Below are 15356 nucleotides of genomic sequence, written 5' to 3'. Positions count from 1 at the left end.
TCACAGTGCTTAGTTTATTTCATCATGTCCTTATCTCATTCGCAATACACTTCTTTTCATATTTATTAACATTTCATATGCAAATACTTTATTTTAGGTAAAATTTTACCATTATTTTAATACTGATATTCACACATACACATTATATGCACACTCAATTTATGCATACTTTCTAGACTGGTTGTAGTCTATAGTAAAGGTGCTGCAGTCTGTCCAGATGCCATCGCAATCTCCCAGGACACAGGTAACAAGGCAGCCATAGGGCATGCTCAGTTTTTTCTCCTATCTGCGCTGTGCACCTTTCCACCTCCTGCTCAGTGACTCGACTGCTGCATAAAAAGACTGGAGCAGAGTTGGGGCCAGGCACAGGAGGAAGAAAAGATTGTGAGGAAGAGATAAATACTGCTTTAATGTTTTCCCTCTCGTTCTGCTGTTAGCTCTCAAACACTTCCCTTCCTCTCCCCCTTACAGTGCCTCATGCTGGTGGCTGTATGTAATAAGCATCCCAGCTCTGTGATGAGCACAGGCAGGAGGACATACTTAGCAGTGCAGGGCTGGGATGTTTCACTGACATTTCAGGGGACCCCTGTGAGGTTAGACGCCCCAGGCAGTTGCCCAGTTTGCCCCTTCCTCTAAAGCTTGCCCTACTGCTGTGAGCACATTTAAATTTCCCTCCTGCTGTCAGTTTTAAAATGACACTTTCACCCTGTTTTTTCATTATGACTTCCCAGGAGTAAAGGTTAAATTTAGTAGATTTCATGCCTTATTTTATATCATATGCCGTTATGCTTGTTCCAGTTAAAAGTTATCTTTTATCATTTGCAGATTGTGCCACCTGGGCGCAGCTTCTGGACTGAAGCACCACTTAACCCTAGCCACAACAGCGCTGTAGGCCCCTCCCCTCTGTGAAGTCATAGCTGTCTAGGCCCCACCCCCTCAACAGCCATTGGAACGGGCTGGCCTAAATAACTAGACCCCACCCCTTCTAGGTCGGCCCATACCAATGGTCGCCAAGGGGGCGGGTCTATGTGCCAATGGCATCACGGAGGGTATCACAATCCGCAGATGATAAAAGATCACTTTTTATTGGAACAAGCACCATGACATATGACAAAATAAGTTGTGAAAACTGCTAAATTTACCTTTTACACCTGTGTAAAGAAATCATAATGCAAAAAGGGGGTGGCAGGGCAGGCTTTTATATGAGAAGTATGCACATAATAACCAATAACATACTGCAGTTTTAATTGTATGGCGCTCCTATGCCATGCTGGTCCATCCTCCGAGCTCCCCCACGTCACAGTGCTGCATCACCACCGTGGACTAGGGTAGTGTGCCACTCAGTCTATCTAACTTTTATCATCACCATTGCTGTGTTCTAGTGCTTGGATCCCCTAGGTCTGGTGCCTTATACCCCTATGATGGCTTGTTTGGCAACTTGCCCTTGTCAAAGATGGCTGCTGCAGTTGAGCGATCTGATGTGCATGCACTCCCCCTCTGCAGCTGCCTCCTTTCCTGTTGCTGTTTTGCCGTTGCACATCCGGCGTTCTCTGTGATGCGGCGCCATGATGTAGGGCAGTAAATAAGCAAAGTTCACAGCAACACAAACCAAAAAATAGAATAAGGCGGGTGCCCGTCTCACCACTCCGGCCCAGGGGCGGCAGCAAATCCAAAAGAACATTGAAAGACAGCACTTCCAAAGCAATAAGTGAAATTTTATTGACACACCAGTGCGCGACGTTTCGGCTGTATTAGCCTTTCTCACTGCTTGAGAAAGGCTAATACAGCCGAAACGTCGCGCACTGGTGTGTCAATAAAATTTCACTTATTGCTTTGGAAGTGCTGTCTTTCAACGTTCTTTTATGATGTAGGGCAGCTCATAGGGTGGACCAGCATGACGCCGGAGCGCCATACAGTTAAAACTGCGGTATGTTATTGGCTATTATGTGCATACTTCTCATGTAAAGCCTGCCCTGCTCTAATTACCCCACCACTCCTTCAGAAAGACTTTACGAAACGTGTTGGAGGATAAGGTATAGGGGACTGCTTGCACATGGAACTTGACTTCTCTGTAATTGCCTGGTCTGAATGGGGTTTACAATCGGCAATATAGCTCTTTACCAATTTATACATCATTGACTGTTCAGCACCATTTATTTATTTTGTTTATGCACTAGCACTTATATATATATATATATACACACACAATGATTTTTGACACTGGAGTCATTTTATGCATGGATGTCCTAATGTCCTAATGTGCAGGTTCTTACTTGAATATTTATTTTTTTGTAATGATCTATGGTCCCCTATACCCTGTTTTTAAATGTCTATTGTGTACATGTTGATTTTATGGGATATTTGGGTATGATGAACTAATAAAGTCTTTTTATTATTTATATACAATTTAATTTTGTGTTATCAATTATTTGATCTAAGGTATTTGTGGTTTTGCTGCATACAATACCCTGCTCCAAATCTTAAATCTTATCTGGTGATTATCACTCTCAGGTAATGTTAACTGTTGTTGATAGTATCACAGCATGTAAATCATGCGAGATTGAACAAACTAGGTAAAGTCAGGAAACTTGATTTATCAGTTCATATAGCAGTTTAGGACTTGCCCCTGGCTGTGAATGGTATTACAGCTAAGCCTTATTTACTTGATTAGAGATGAACTTCAATACCAGACATAGCCTAAGGGCACATGTAGAACTGCTTTGAAAAAAAAAAGTTTTTTTTTGTCTAATCCCTAATAATCCACTTAAATGCTGTTTCACTGACTTTTCAAAGATTTGCATATAAAGACCAAGAGATGCGCATTTATTCCAAATTTTTCTCTGATATTGGCTTAATATGAGAGTAAGGTACATAGTAATGTTTATTGCATTTCTTTAACATCAGGTTTAACTGGACTATTCTTAAACAATAAGACTATGCCTTGAATTAAGAAAAAAAAAAAAAAAAAATAGGGATGCTAATGAGCTAGTGTCACATTTCCTATATTTCTGCATGGTATTCCTTGTCTTGTTTGTCAAGGAAGGGACCAGCTGGCTAATTAAGATCAGCTAATTTAAACTAATGATATAGATTCTCGGGATAATGCACTAATGACTGGCTGAGATTGCTGATGACACATAAGAGCACTCTTGGGCTGTTTCAACAAACCTTTCCTATATCCCAACTGAACTAATGTTCCTCTTCACGAGAAAATAAAGCAGTTGTTTATCCTAGCTTTGCTTTGCAGAGCATACAACGACACCTGCAACCAGTTCATTAAAAGGACAGACCATCTTTTCCTTATTGTATCTTCTGTTGTTTATTGCATAATCATATATACTGTACATGACTAGAAGTTACTGTGTGCTTCCTTATGTCATTGAGAGGATATTATAAATCTAAAGTATTTTTTTTCTGAATAATGCTTTAAATAATTAAATGACACATTAAATATTCTCAGTTTGTGAGTTGTATTTAATGGATCCATGATATGGTATGTAGCCTGTTATGGGCCTGTACCTCTAGACAATTACTATTCATAGAAACATCATATGGCTTAGCATAGATCCATAGGGATTTCATGCACATACATGCACATTATTACGTATGTATGTAGTGCACATACACCCCCCCCCCCCAGAACTTTTGGATCACCTGATGGTGGAAACCATTTTGTGTGTTTTCTCCAACAGTGCTTTCATTTTTGACCCCTTTGTTCTAAGTCTTAAAAAGAGCATAAAACACCCAAATATTGCAGAGTTTTTACTGCACAGTGTAACTTTTTGTGCATGCATAATAAAATGTAATCAGCAAAATATTACCAGTACTCTTCACCCCTTAATGACCAGGCCTGAAAAGACCTTAATGACCAGCTATTTTTTCATTTTTGCCTCACTATATTTGAGCAGGCAAATCTTTACTTTTTTCATTGACGTGGCTGTATAAGGCCTTATTTTATGCAACTCATTGTGTGTGTGTGTGTGTGTGTGTGTGTGTGTGTGTGTGTGTGTGTGTGTGTAGTTTGGCAGTACATATGAAACACCATGTAGTTTGCATAAATGATTTTTTTTTGTGGTGTAAATATGGACATACTGTAAATAACCTGTTACACTAATTCCTTAATGCAGTGTAAAATGTTTTTTTAATACTAAATCACAATTTTTCCCCTTTTATTTAATTTCCCATACTTTCTTTTGCGTCACAAATTTTTTATTACTTCACTGCAGCAGTCCAATGTCATATCATATAAATGGCTCTCTGGCTTTGGAATGGCAAAACAATAGACAGCTTTGGCTACGTGGTATAGAATAAAAGAATACACAAAAGCTCTAGATGAAATTTGGGAGTTTGACACTTGGGAGATACCAGATTTCTTCTTAACCTCTCATCCCTTTCTGCTGGTATTACCTGGCCCACAGCTAACTTAGAGTAAAGAACCATGGGTTTTTATTTCTACCTTCTCATTCGTAGTCTGCCATATTGGTATTTCTATATGCTATTATGTATTTTTCCTTTCTTAGATGTATTTGACCATGTTACCCCACTACTCATTTCATACAATGGTGCAACTACACATGTCAAGAGACATATCATCCCCTAACACATTTTCCAGGCACATACCCACTCCTCTTTTGTTAATATATTACTCTTACCAATTGCTATCAGTTATTACTGTTCTGTTCAATCATTTTTCCATTTTTCTGTTTTTGCAGCTAACAAAGAACAATGCACAATAGTATGTCATACATTTCCCACTGCATCATGGGGATAGATGCATGTGAATGTGTGCATGAGGCCTTAGAAAAAAAGACATCTTAGTACTGTCTTGCTTGAGTTTGGTGACTATGACTTCTCTAAGTTGTACCTTGAGTATATTCTCTTCCCATTGCGATAAGCACTACACATAATAAATCTCAACACATTTATAGCCATTGCTAAACTTTAGTTAACAAAGTAAGCATTATTTATAGGGCTATACATTTTACTAAATTGAAATGTTCCTGAAGTTTTAGCAAGCATATTGTCAAGTGTAGTTCAATTACAAACTTTAAAATCCAATTATATAAATTTGAAAATGTATAAATTACTCCTCCAATTTATAAACACTATTCTAATTCATGGAATATTAAAGTCTAACTATAAAATAACCAAATGTAGACATCAGCATGCACAATTTATGAGCCTAATCGTTGTATTAAATTGTAAACAATAGAGACTGAATAAATATCATATTTACTATAGATGTCATGTTCACATAATGCATAGTACTGAGTCCTGCTACACAAAAAAAAACATGATAGATCTTTACTCTCAAAACTTATTACAACTCGCAATAAAACACAGGCATTATTAAGACTATGCAATTTCCAAAGCACTGAACAGCACAGATGCACCTGATATAAGTTAATTTATTTCTACAGTCTTATAACTTCAGGCTTAAAATCACTTTTAGGATTGCTGAAAGATAGTGCATTGACTACTATGATGGGAAAGGACTTTTGACATCCAAAATGAAATATCTGTAATTGGCTGACCTCTGTTGCAGCTGTAAGCAAAACAAAGCTAACCTTTTCGGTCAAATGATTTCAATTTAAGTATTCAAAGTGTATACCTAGAAAAATATTAAAGTACTTCTTCATAAACTATTAAAATGAGTTACAATGAAGTCTGGATGTGCAACAAAAGGGCAGAAAGTGTTCTGTGGTTTTATTACTTCTTACTTTAAAAAAAAGTTACATAACAGATAAAATGTTATATAACCCATAACATATCATTTGCAGATGAGTTAGATCAGATCAGGATGTATATCATAAATAGTGACACCATTTTAAAAAGTTTATCTTTGAATTCATGAATGAAGACTCAGTTTTAACAGATTTTTCAGTTTTTTTTTTCTACTCTTCGTACCCATGGATTTCAGCAGAATATCACTTCCTACCCAATACACTGCTATACACTCTGTAGCATATGAACCTGGTATTGCAGTTCATACCGTACACATCAATGGGATGAGCTATAGTACCAGGTAAAGCCAATACAGAACATGGCAATTTTCTGCAGCACTCCCCTGAGCATAGTGTGTGTGTGTGTGTGTGTGTGTGTGTGTGTGTGTGTGTGTGTGTGTAGGGGGGTATCAAGAGTGTCATACCCTGTAATCCACTCCCCCTACCAGTCATCCATCAGTCTAGAACAAGTTTAAAAGACACTATCATATTAAGAAAATTGACAGATTGGTTATTGCAACATTTTTTTTTTGTTTTATTTACCTCTCGGATAAAAGCTGTATAGTCCACATTTTAATAAGATATCAATAGTATCCCTAACAGTTTCCTTTTACTTTCTGAATGCTCTGTAGACAGATTCAGCTCAGGCTAGCTTCACACTAAAGTTTTTTTCATTTGCTAATGGATCCTTCCCTAATTGGATTGATCATCTTTAACAGAAATGCAAACGGATTTAAAGCTGTGTCGTGTGATTCAAGTTAATCTGATGTCTCTCCTCTTGCTACCCCTTTATGTTCTCTTCAAGACTCTGTAAAAAAAACTCAGCCACATTGCCAACTTTGTCTTCTTCTGTTCCCCTTTCCCTTATGTTTTACACTAGAAGGGTTTAGGGCCAGTTCACCCTTAGCAAAAACAACGGAGCTGTCGGCCATGGAATCCTGCTGTGTTCAGTGTCCTGCAGTGTCTCTTTGGGAGGGCACGTGCCTCCGCTTCCTCCCCTCCTTGCTCAAAGAAGTGACATGTCAAATCCTTCAAGTGTAAAACATAAGGCAAAGCGAAACAGAAGAAGACAAAGTTGGTAATGTGGCTGAGGTTTTTTACCTCATGGTCTTTCATGGTGACAGCTTGAAGAGAAGATATATAGGGGTAGAGAGGAGAGACATCAGATTAACTTAATTTACACAACACAGTTTACATCCGTTTGCATTTCTCTTAAGGGTGCCTTCACGCGTACTGGATCCGCAGCGGATTTCACGATGCAATTTGCAGCAAAATCCGCTGTGGATCCTGGTATAGTGAAGTTCTTTGGGGTCACATACAGTACCCGCAGCGGAATTTTCATTCTGCTGCAGATATGTGACCCGGCCCCTTTAACCCCCCACAGCCTTGAAGCATACATTACCTGCTCGGCGCAGTCGCTGTGTGAGGCTCCCAGCTCCCCATCAGCCAATCAGCACACGGCAGCACTAATTGTCTGATTGGGACCGATGGGAGCCGGGAGGCTCACACACAGCTGCGGCACCGATTAGGTAATGTATGCTGTGGGCGGCAGGGGGTTAAAGGGGCCGGGTCACATATCTGCAGCAGAATGAAAATTCCGCTGCGGGTATGTGACCCCATAGAACTTCACCATACCAGGATCCGCAGCGCAGATCGCAAATCGCAGCATAAAATCCGCTGCGGATCTGTTACGTGTGAAGGCACCCTAAAGATGATCTGTCCAAGTAATAGGGAAGGATCCATTAGCTCTTTGCCGTGGAGTGTGAACTGGCCCTTGTGGAATTATTCTATATAACAGTTTAAGTTACAAAGAGACTGCTGATAATGGGCCACTACAGGCTGCTGGTGGGTGAGAAAGATGTTGCTTTCCTTTTCTCACATTTTCTATTTAGAATTATAAAAACTAGATGCTACCATAAGCAGCTTTATTTTCTTCATAGGAAGCCAATGCATATATTGTTTTACTATACAGAGCCTGATATTATCTTATCTAAAAACAAAAAACAAATATATACTGTATCTTAAAACTATTTAGACAATAGGTACATGGGTTTGTCCTAACTATAGTAAAGTACCCATGTCACTTTAGAAAACATTTGAAATGTCCATACCAATGCTGGGAGAAGTGCTCAACTGAGTGCTTCACTTCCCAGCTCAAAGCAATCTCTGTCTTGCTGCAGAAAATAATATATAAAGACTTATAATGACAATCTATTATAATGAGCCCAACAAAAATGTCAGCAAGCCTGAGACGGAGGCACTTAGCTGACTGCTCACCCCGTCTATATCTATTGATTTAGATCTACAGTAGATTTCTCTAGGAAATGTAAAAAGTTTTTTTTCCCCTTAATGACAGTGCCAATTTAAAGGGGCATTCCCTAAGACATATAACTTACTAATATAATGTTGTCACAAACTGTACTGGCTTCACTCACCCCTGAACTGTACTGTACTGTAGTGTGGTGTAGTTTTCGCAGTTGCCAAGCTTCTTTCTGATGTGGTGAGAAAGGACTACAAATCCACAAGACAAATGGATTTTTGGTAGTTATAACTGGGGCAGACAGGTAAGCAATGTTATATGCTTCAGAGCACCTTTAGTGCTGCTAGCATAATTTCTAACTTCTATTTCCTAACAATATAAATTGGAAATAAATAATCTATTATTAATTATTATTATTATTATTATTATTATTATTATTATTATTATTATTATTATTATTATTATTACTACTACTACTACTACTAATAATAATAATAATAATCAATTTTAGGGCTGCCGTTTTTTTAATCCATTGAATTAAATGAAAACAGTGATTTTCTAAAATAATGGATTAAAAGAAAACAATGATTTTCTAAAATAATGGATTTTTCTAAATATATTTGTAGACAAAGTCACCTTCCAGCTAAATGGTTGGTTAATTCATCATTTTTGTTCTTTACTTTTAAGTACTTAATTACATTTTTGCAGTATTGACATACCAGAAAATGCACTTTAGATTACCTGCACAACTTTTTGAGCCTGGATATCAACAAGGATAACTCTATTTAGCATAGGCTGGGCTGCATATATAAATTTGTCCTTTACTATAACAGCAGATGCCCAAATACACCCTTGAGTTTCATGTCCTTCTAGCTTTGGACAAACTTCATCCTAGGAAAGCGATAGACAAAAACACTGATTAGTACAAAATATTGTGATGGCCTTAACTGCATATAATACATACTGGTTTACATAGCAACATATTCCTCACATTAGCGGATGTAACACTCACTAATTTTGTGGACACTCTTTTCTTTTTTAATCATATTTTAAAAGTACTGTATTTTACATTAAGATTAGTAAAGAAATAGGGATAACAGGATATCAGGATAACAATAACACAAGTGTATCACAGTAACAATAATATAACTGACTTAAGACGTCGCAAGAGTACAACAAAGGAGGGAGAAGCACAAAATAAAGAGGAGTGATTGTCAAAGGTTGACAGTCAACAATGAGAGAAGAGGGTAGATTTAGGGTAAATGCCTGGATAGTCAAAGCAAAGCTCAGATGTGAGACTTCCAGTTAAAGCGACTCTGTACCCACAACCTGCTCCCCCAAATCACGTGTACCTTTTGATAGCTGCAAGATCTGTCCTGGGGTCCATTTGGCATGTGATGCAGTTATTGTCCTAAAAAAACAACTTTTAAACTTGCAGCCCAGTGTAAAATTGGCTTGTCCTAGGGTGTCTATGCCCTAGGCTTGTAATGCCCCTCCGTCCCTCCTCCCCGCTCTCCTCATCACTAGGAATGCCCCAGGATGGATTTTTCCTACTCCTCACCTGTCTGAACACTGACTGCACAGGTGTCTTAACAATCCAGCTCATGTGCAGTGTTCCGACAGGTAAGAAATAGGAAAAAAAAAATAGCGTTCCCAGTACTGTATATAAATACAAATGCAACTACGATCATTCACAGCAAAAAAACAAATGCAATTATGATCATATTTACAATCGTAATAACAATTGCATTCATGACTTCATTGCAATTTATCTTCTCGTAATAAAATGTCTATGGCTATTAGCAGGCACGGTCCGATCGCCGAGCCCGCTAATAAAGTAATCGGATGAAGCTTTCAAAGTTGACAGCTGCATCCGATTACTTGAATGCAGCCATCCCTGTTGTCTAGTGGGGTGGATCGCTCCTCTTCTGTCCGGGCGCAGCGCTGTAATGGTGATGATCCTGGCTCGGCACTCGACTGCTGCAGCCAGAAGCAATCAAAGTGCTTATCTCATTGATCTATGCTGCATATCTATGCAGCATAGATCTCAATGAGAGATCAGTGTACTTATAGAAGAAGTCCCCCAGGGGAACTTCTAGTATAAGTGTAAAAGTAAAATTACCTGCCCAGAAGCATATTTTTGAAGTTTGAAGATGGGAAATCTTTCCTTTTGGAGAGATAGTTTGGCTTAGCATCCCCAGTCAATGTTCTAAGGCTCCTTGACTGAGCGAGACTTGACTTGAAGGGACATCTCTTTGCTTAAGAGGTATTAGAGCTATTTTGCATATCCTTTCACCCTTATGTGGATAGATTAAACCTGACTACATGGTCTTTAATGGCGACAGGCTTATACAACTTGAACTTTCAGGCAAAGTGGTGTCCACACTTATGTCTTCCTGTAAGTCTTCTACTAACTTTGTCTATATCAAACTATAAGGGGAAAAATGAAAATAATTTTTAGTAAGGCTCACAAGATGAAAAAACCTGCAGCTCCCCAAACCTCTTTAAAGACATGATGGTGACCAGACCACTAACCAATCTCTCTGCCTGTCAATCACTCCCTGCCCAGCTGACTAGTTGCCACCCCTCTCCCAGCAGAATAAAACAAATTGTTCCATGCGTTAAAGCTTCAAGGAGCTGCACAGCAGAGCTATTCTCTGCATCAGGCAACCATATCAGCACAATTGTGCTGACTGGTTCCTTTTAACCCCTTAGGGACCAAGCATGTTTGGGCCTTAATGACCAGGCTCATTTTTCAAAATCTGACCTGTCTCACTTTATGCGCTTATAGCTCAGTGATGCTTTAAAGAGTCACTGTCGTATTTTTTTATTTTATTTTATTTTTTTTGCAGAAATCAATAGTCCAGGCGATTTTAAGAAACTTTGTAATTGGGTTTATTAGCCAAATCTGCCATTATCTGCATGTAAAAAGCCTTTTCCCAGGTCCCCCCCTCCTTCCTCTTTTTCATCCACTCCAAAAAAATCTGAAAATTGTGACTTGTTGCAGGAGTTGTACCCTGTCTGCTCTAGGGAGAGGGGAGTGGGGAGGAGGAAGGAGGGAGTTAGCCGGCAGCAGAAAGCAGATAACAGAGGATTACAGGCACGGAGCTGGGTGACAGCTGTAATCTGAGCTCAGACAGGTCACTGGTGATGGTCAGAAGAGATAACGGGTGAGGGATTTGTAGATTAACTCTTTGTTGTCCTGTTTTGGTCTTTTCTTTAGCTCTCTCCATAGGAGAACAATGAAGACAGGGGGGAGAGCTTCAAACTGCTTTTTCATGATAAAAATGCATTTTTCGGATAATAAACCCAATTACAAAGTTTCTTAAAATCGCCTGGACTATTGATTTCTGCAAAAAAAAAATTCACGACAGTGACACTTTAACGTATGCTAGTGATTCTGAGATAGTTTTTTCGTAACATATGGTACTTTATGGTAGTGGCAAAATTTGGTCACTGTCTTGTGTGTTTTTTTGTGAAAAACATCAAAATATAATGAAAAATTTGAAAATTTTGCACTTTAAAACTTTGATAAACTTTGATAACAGATAAAAATTAGTTAGTAAGTCTTTATAAATATTTCCTCTTTATTCTGGCTTCATTTCGTAAACATATTTCACTTTTTTAGGGTGTTACGGGGCTTAGAAATGTATCAGCAAATTATAAAATTTTCATGAAATTTCCAAAACTGATTTTTTTAGGGACCAGTTCTTTTTTTAATTTGATTTAGGAGGCTTGTATACTGGAAACCCCCATAAGTGACCCCATTTAGGAAACTAGACACGTTTAAGAAATAATTTAGGGGTATAATGAGCATTTTAACCCTACAGGGGCTGGAGGAAAGTATTCATAATTAGGCTGGAAAAAAAATGGAAAATAGAAATTTTCCAATAATATATATGTTAAGATTAAAGTATCTCATTTTCATAATAAACATGAGAGAAAATGCACCCCAAATTTTGTAACGCAGGTTCTCCTGAGTACAATGGTACCCCATTTGTGGGCGTAAACCACTGTATGGGCACACAGCGGGGCTCAGAAGGGAAGGAGCGCCGATTAGCATTTCCAGTTCAGATTTTGCTGAAGAAGTTTCTGAGCGCCAGGTGCGTTTGCAGAGCCCCTGTAGTGTCAGCAGAATAGAAACCCCCAAAAGTCACCCCATTTTGGAAAGTTCACCCCTCAAAGAATACATCTTGGGGTGTGGTGACCATTTTTTTTCCACAGGTATTAGAGGAAAGTATTCAATAGAAGACAGTAAAAATGAAAAAATAGAATTTTTCCAATAATATGTTTGTTTAGTTTGAAATTTCTCAATTTCACGAGGAACAGGGGAGAAAACTCACCTCAACATATGTAACGCCAGTTCTTCTGAGTAGAACGGTACCCCATATGTGGGCATAAACCACTGTGTGGGCACACAGCAGGGCTCAGAAGGGAAGGAGCGCCAATTAGCATTTCCAGTTCAGATTTTGCTGAAGAAGTTTCTGAGCGCCAGGTGCGTTTGCAGTGCCCCTATAGTGTCAGCAGAATAACCCCCCTCCAAAAGTCACCCCATTTAGGAAAGTGCACCCCTCAAAGAATACATCTTGGGGTGTGGTGACCATTTTGACCCCACAGGTATTAGAGGAAAGTATTCAAAAGAAGACAGTAAAAATGAAAAAAATAGAATTTTTCCAATAACATGTTTGTTTAGTTTGAAATTTCTCAATTTCAAGAGGAAGAAAACTCACCCCAATATATGTAACGCAGGTTCTCCTGAGTAGAACGGTACCCCATACATGGGTATAAACCACTGTGTGGGCACACAGCGGGCCTCGGAAGGAAGGGAGCGCCAATTAGCATTTTCAGTGCATGATTTTTCTGAAGAAGTTTCTGAGAGCCAGGTGCGTTTGCAGTGCCCCTGTAATGTCTATAGAATAGAACCCCCCCCCCCCAAAAGTCACCCCATTTTGGAAAGTACATCCCTCATGTAATTCATCTTGGGGTGTGGTGAGCATTTTGACCCCACAGGTATTGGAGGAAAGTATTCAAAACTAGACCGTAAAAATGAAAAAAAAAAAAATAGATTTTTTTCCAATAACATGTTTGTTTAGTTTGAAATTTCTCAATTTAACTAGGAACAGGGGAGAAAAAGAACCCCAAAATTTGTAACGGAGGTTCTCCTGAGTACAATGGTACCCCATATGTGGGCATAAACCACTGTATGGGCACACAGCAGGGCTCAGAAGAGAAGGAGTGTTACTTTAATTACAGGCAATATGTGGGTGTTTACTGGTAATCTGGGGTGGTAATGGACAATCTCGGGGTGTTTACTGGCTATCTGAGGTGGCAACAGGCAATCTGGTGGGGTTATGGGCAATCTGGGGTGGTTACGAGCAGTGTGTGCCAATCTGGGGTGGTTACGGTCAATCTGGGGTGGTCACGGGCAATCTGGGGTGGTTATGGGCAATCTTGGGGTGCTTACTGGCTATATGGGGTGGTTATGGGCAATCTTGGGGTGTTTACTGGCTATCTAGGGGTGGTTACTGGCTATCTGGGGTGGTGATGGGCAATCTGGTGGTATTCACTGACTATCTGGGTTTGCAACGGTTGCGAGCAATCTGGGGTGGTTGCGAGCAACCTGGGGTGGTTACAGGCAATTTGGGGTAGTTACAGGCAGTCTGTGGCAATTTGGGGTGGTTAAGGGCAATCTGTGGTGGTTACGGGCTGTCTGGAATGGTTATGGGCTATCTGGGGAGATTACAGGCAATCTGGGGAGATTACAGCCAATCTGGGGTAGTAACAGGCAATCTGGGGTGGTGACGGGCAATCTGGAGTGGTGATGGGCAATCTGGGGTGGTGACGGGCAATCTGGGGTGGTGACGGGCTGTCGGAGATGGTTATGGGCTGTCTGGGATGGTTATGGGCTGTCTGGGATGGTTATGGGCTGCCTTGGATGGTTATAGACTATCTGGGGTGGATACGGGCAATCTGGGGAGATTACGGACAATCTGGGGAGATTACAGGCAATCTAGGGTGGTTACAGGCAATCTGGGGTGGTGACGGGCAATCTGGGATGGTTACAGGTAATCTAGGGTGGTTACAGGTAATCTGGGGTGGTTACAAGTAATCCAGGGTGGTTACGGGTAATCCAGGGCACTTGACTTTGGTGACAGGCGTAAAAAAGTGCTGGCACCATTTGGAACAAGCGATCAGTGGTATATAGTATATACCGCTGATCACTTGTACTGGGACCACACCGGGTGGTCACGATCAATGCCCCATGCTCTCCGCCACCTCCGGTGGTGGAGAGAATGAAGCTTTGATCATTTTTAGGAATCCATCACTGTGAACAGAGTCTGTTCACAGAGATGGCGGCGGCCATCTTGGATCAGATGGCCGCCCTGGGAGGGGAGGGTCAGTGAACAGGTCACTAGGGTTAATTCTGGGGACAGGGGGGGACATGTTCTCATCTCCTCTCACTGTGGATTCACAGTGAGAAGAGATGAAAGTGTTCAGCTGCGCTTGCCATGTCTGGCATTACCGGCGCCGCTGCACTATTCTGCACCATCGCCATAAAGAGCTGATGGCAGCAGAATAGAGCCATTAGTGAAAATCCGTATCGGCGGTCACTAATAACATAATACATGTATTCTCTGGGTCATTACGGTTACGGTGATACCACATTTGTATAGGTTTTTTTTTAACTATTATCACTTTGGCGCAATAGAAACTATCTTCCTAGCAAAAACCCACAAAAACTGTCGCCGCATTGCAAGATCCATAGCGTTCTCTTTTTTTGCGCGACAGAGCTTGTTTGGGGCTTATTTTTTGCGGGAAGATCTGTAGTTTCTATTGATACCAAGTTTTATATGTATATGACTTTTTGATCTCTTTTATGACGTATTTTCTAAAGTGGATTGATAAAATACAGCTATTCTGGTACTGTTTTTTTTTTTTTTTTTTTTTATAGTGTGTGTTGTGCAATATAATTATTTATATAGTTTTATAGATTTGGTCGTTTCGGACGTGGCGATACCAAATATGTATATGATTTGTGTTTTTGATCACTTTTATGTCACGTTTTATTGGGTATAGGGAATGTAATGCATCTTTATTATTGGGGGGGCTGTGTTGTGTTTGGTGCACATTTTTTTCACTCTTTTTTACTTTTACACTAGTGTACATTACTGTACACTAGTTTAAAATACTTGGATCACTGATACAATACATTGCAGTACCTGATGTACTGCAATGTATTGTATCATGCCTCATGCTGACAGGCAATAGCCACGGCCACCCCTGTCAGCATGGGGCATCTACATGGACACCTCGTGGACCTTCATTAGGACCCTGGGATCACCATGGAGACATCGGAGAACCGGACGGCGCCA

At 40.0% G+C, this 15356-nt stretch overlaps 1 protein-coding gene across 1 annotated transcript in view; it reads right to left on the bottom strand.

The window, feature by feature from the left end:
• The window catches only part of FSTL5 (follistatin like 5), a 538172-nt gene that overhangs the window by 29732 nt on the left and 493084 nt on the right, over positions 1-15356 (bottom strand). The window contains exon 14 of the mRNA XM_069976180.1: positions 8725-8874. Within this exon, the coding sequence (XP_069832281.1) occupies positions 8725-8874 (150 nt within the window). The remainder of the gene's footprint in view (positions 1-8724; positions 8875-15356) is intronic.

This window comes from Dendropsophus ebraccatus, chromosome 7, assembly GCF_027789765.1.
Source record: "Dendropsophus ebraccatus isolate aDenEbr1 chromosome 7, aDenEbr1.pat, whole genome shotgun sequence".
Taxonomy (NCBI): Eukaryota; Metazoa; Chordata; class Amphibia; order Anura; family Hylidae; genus Dendropsophus; species Dendropsophus ebraccatus.
This window is presented reverse-complemented; position numbering and strand designations above follow the sequence as displayed.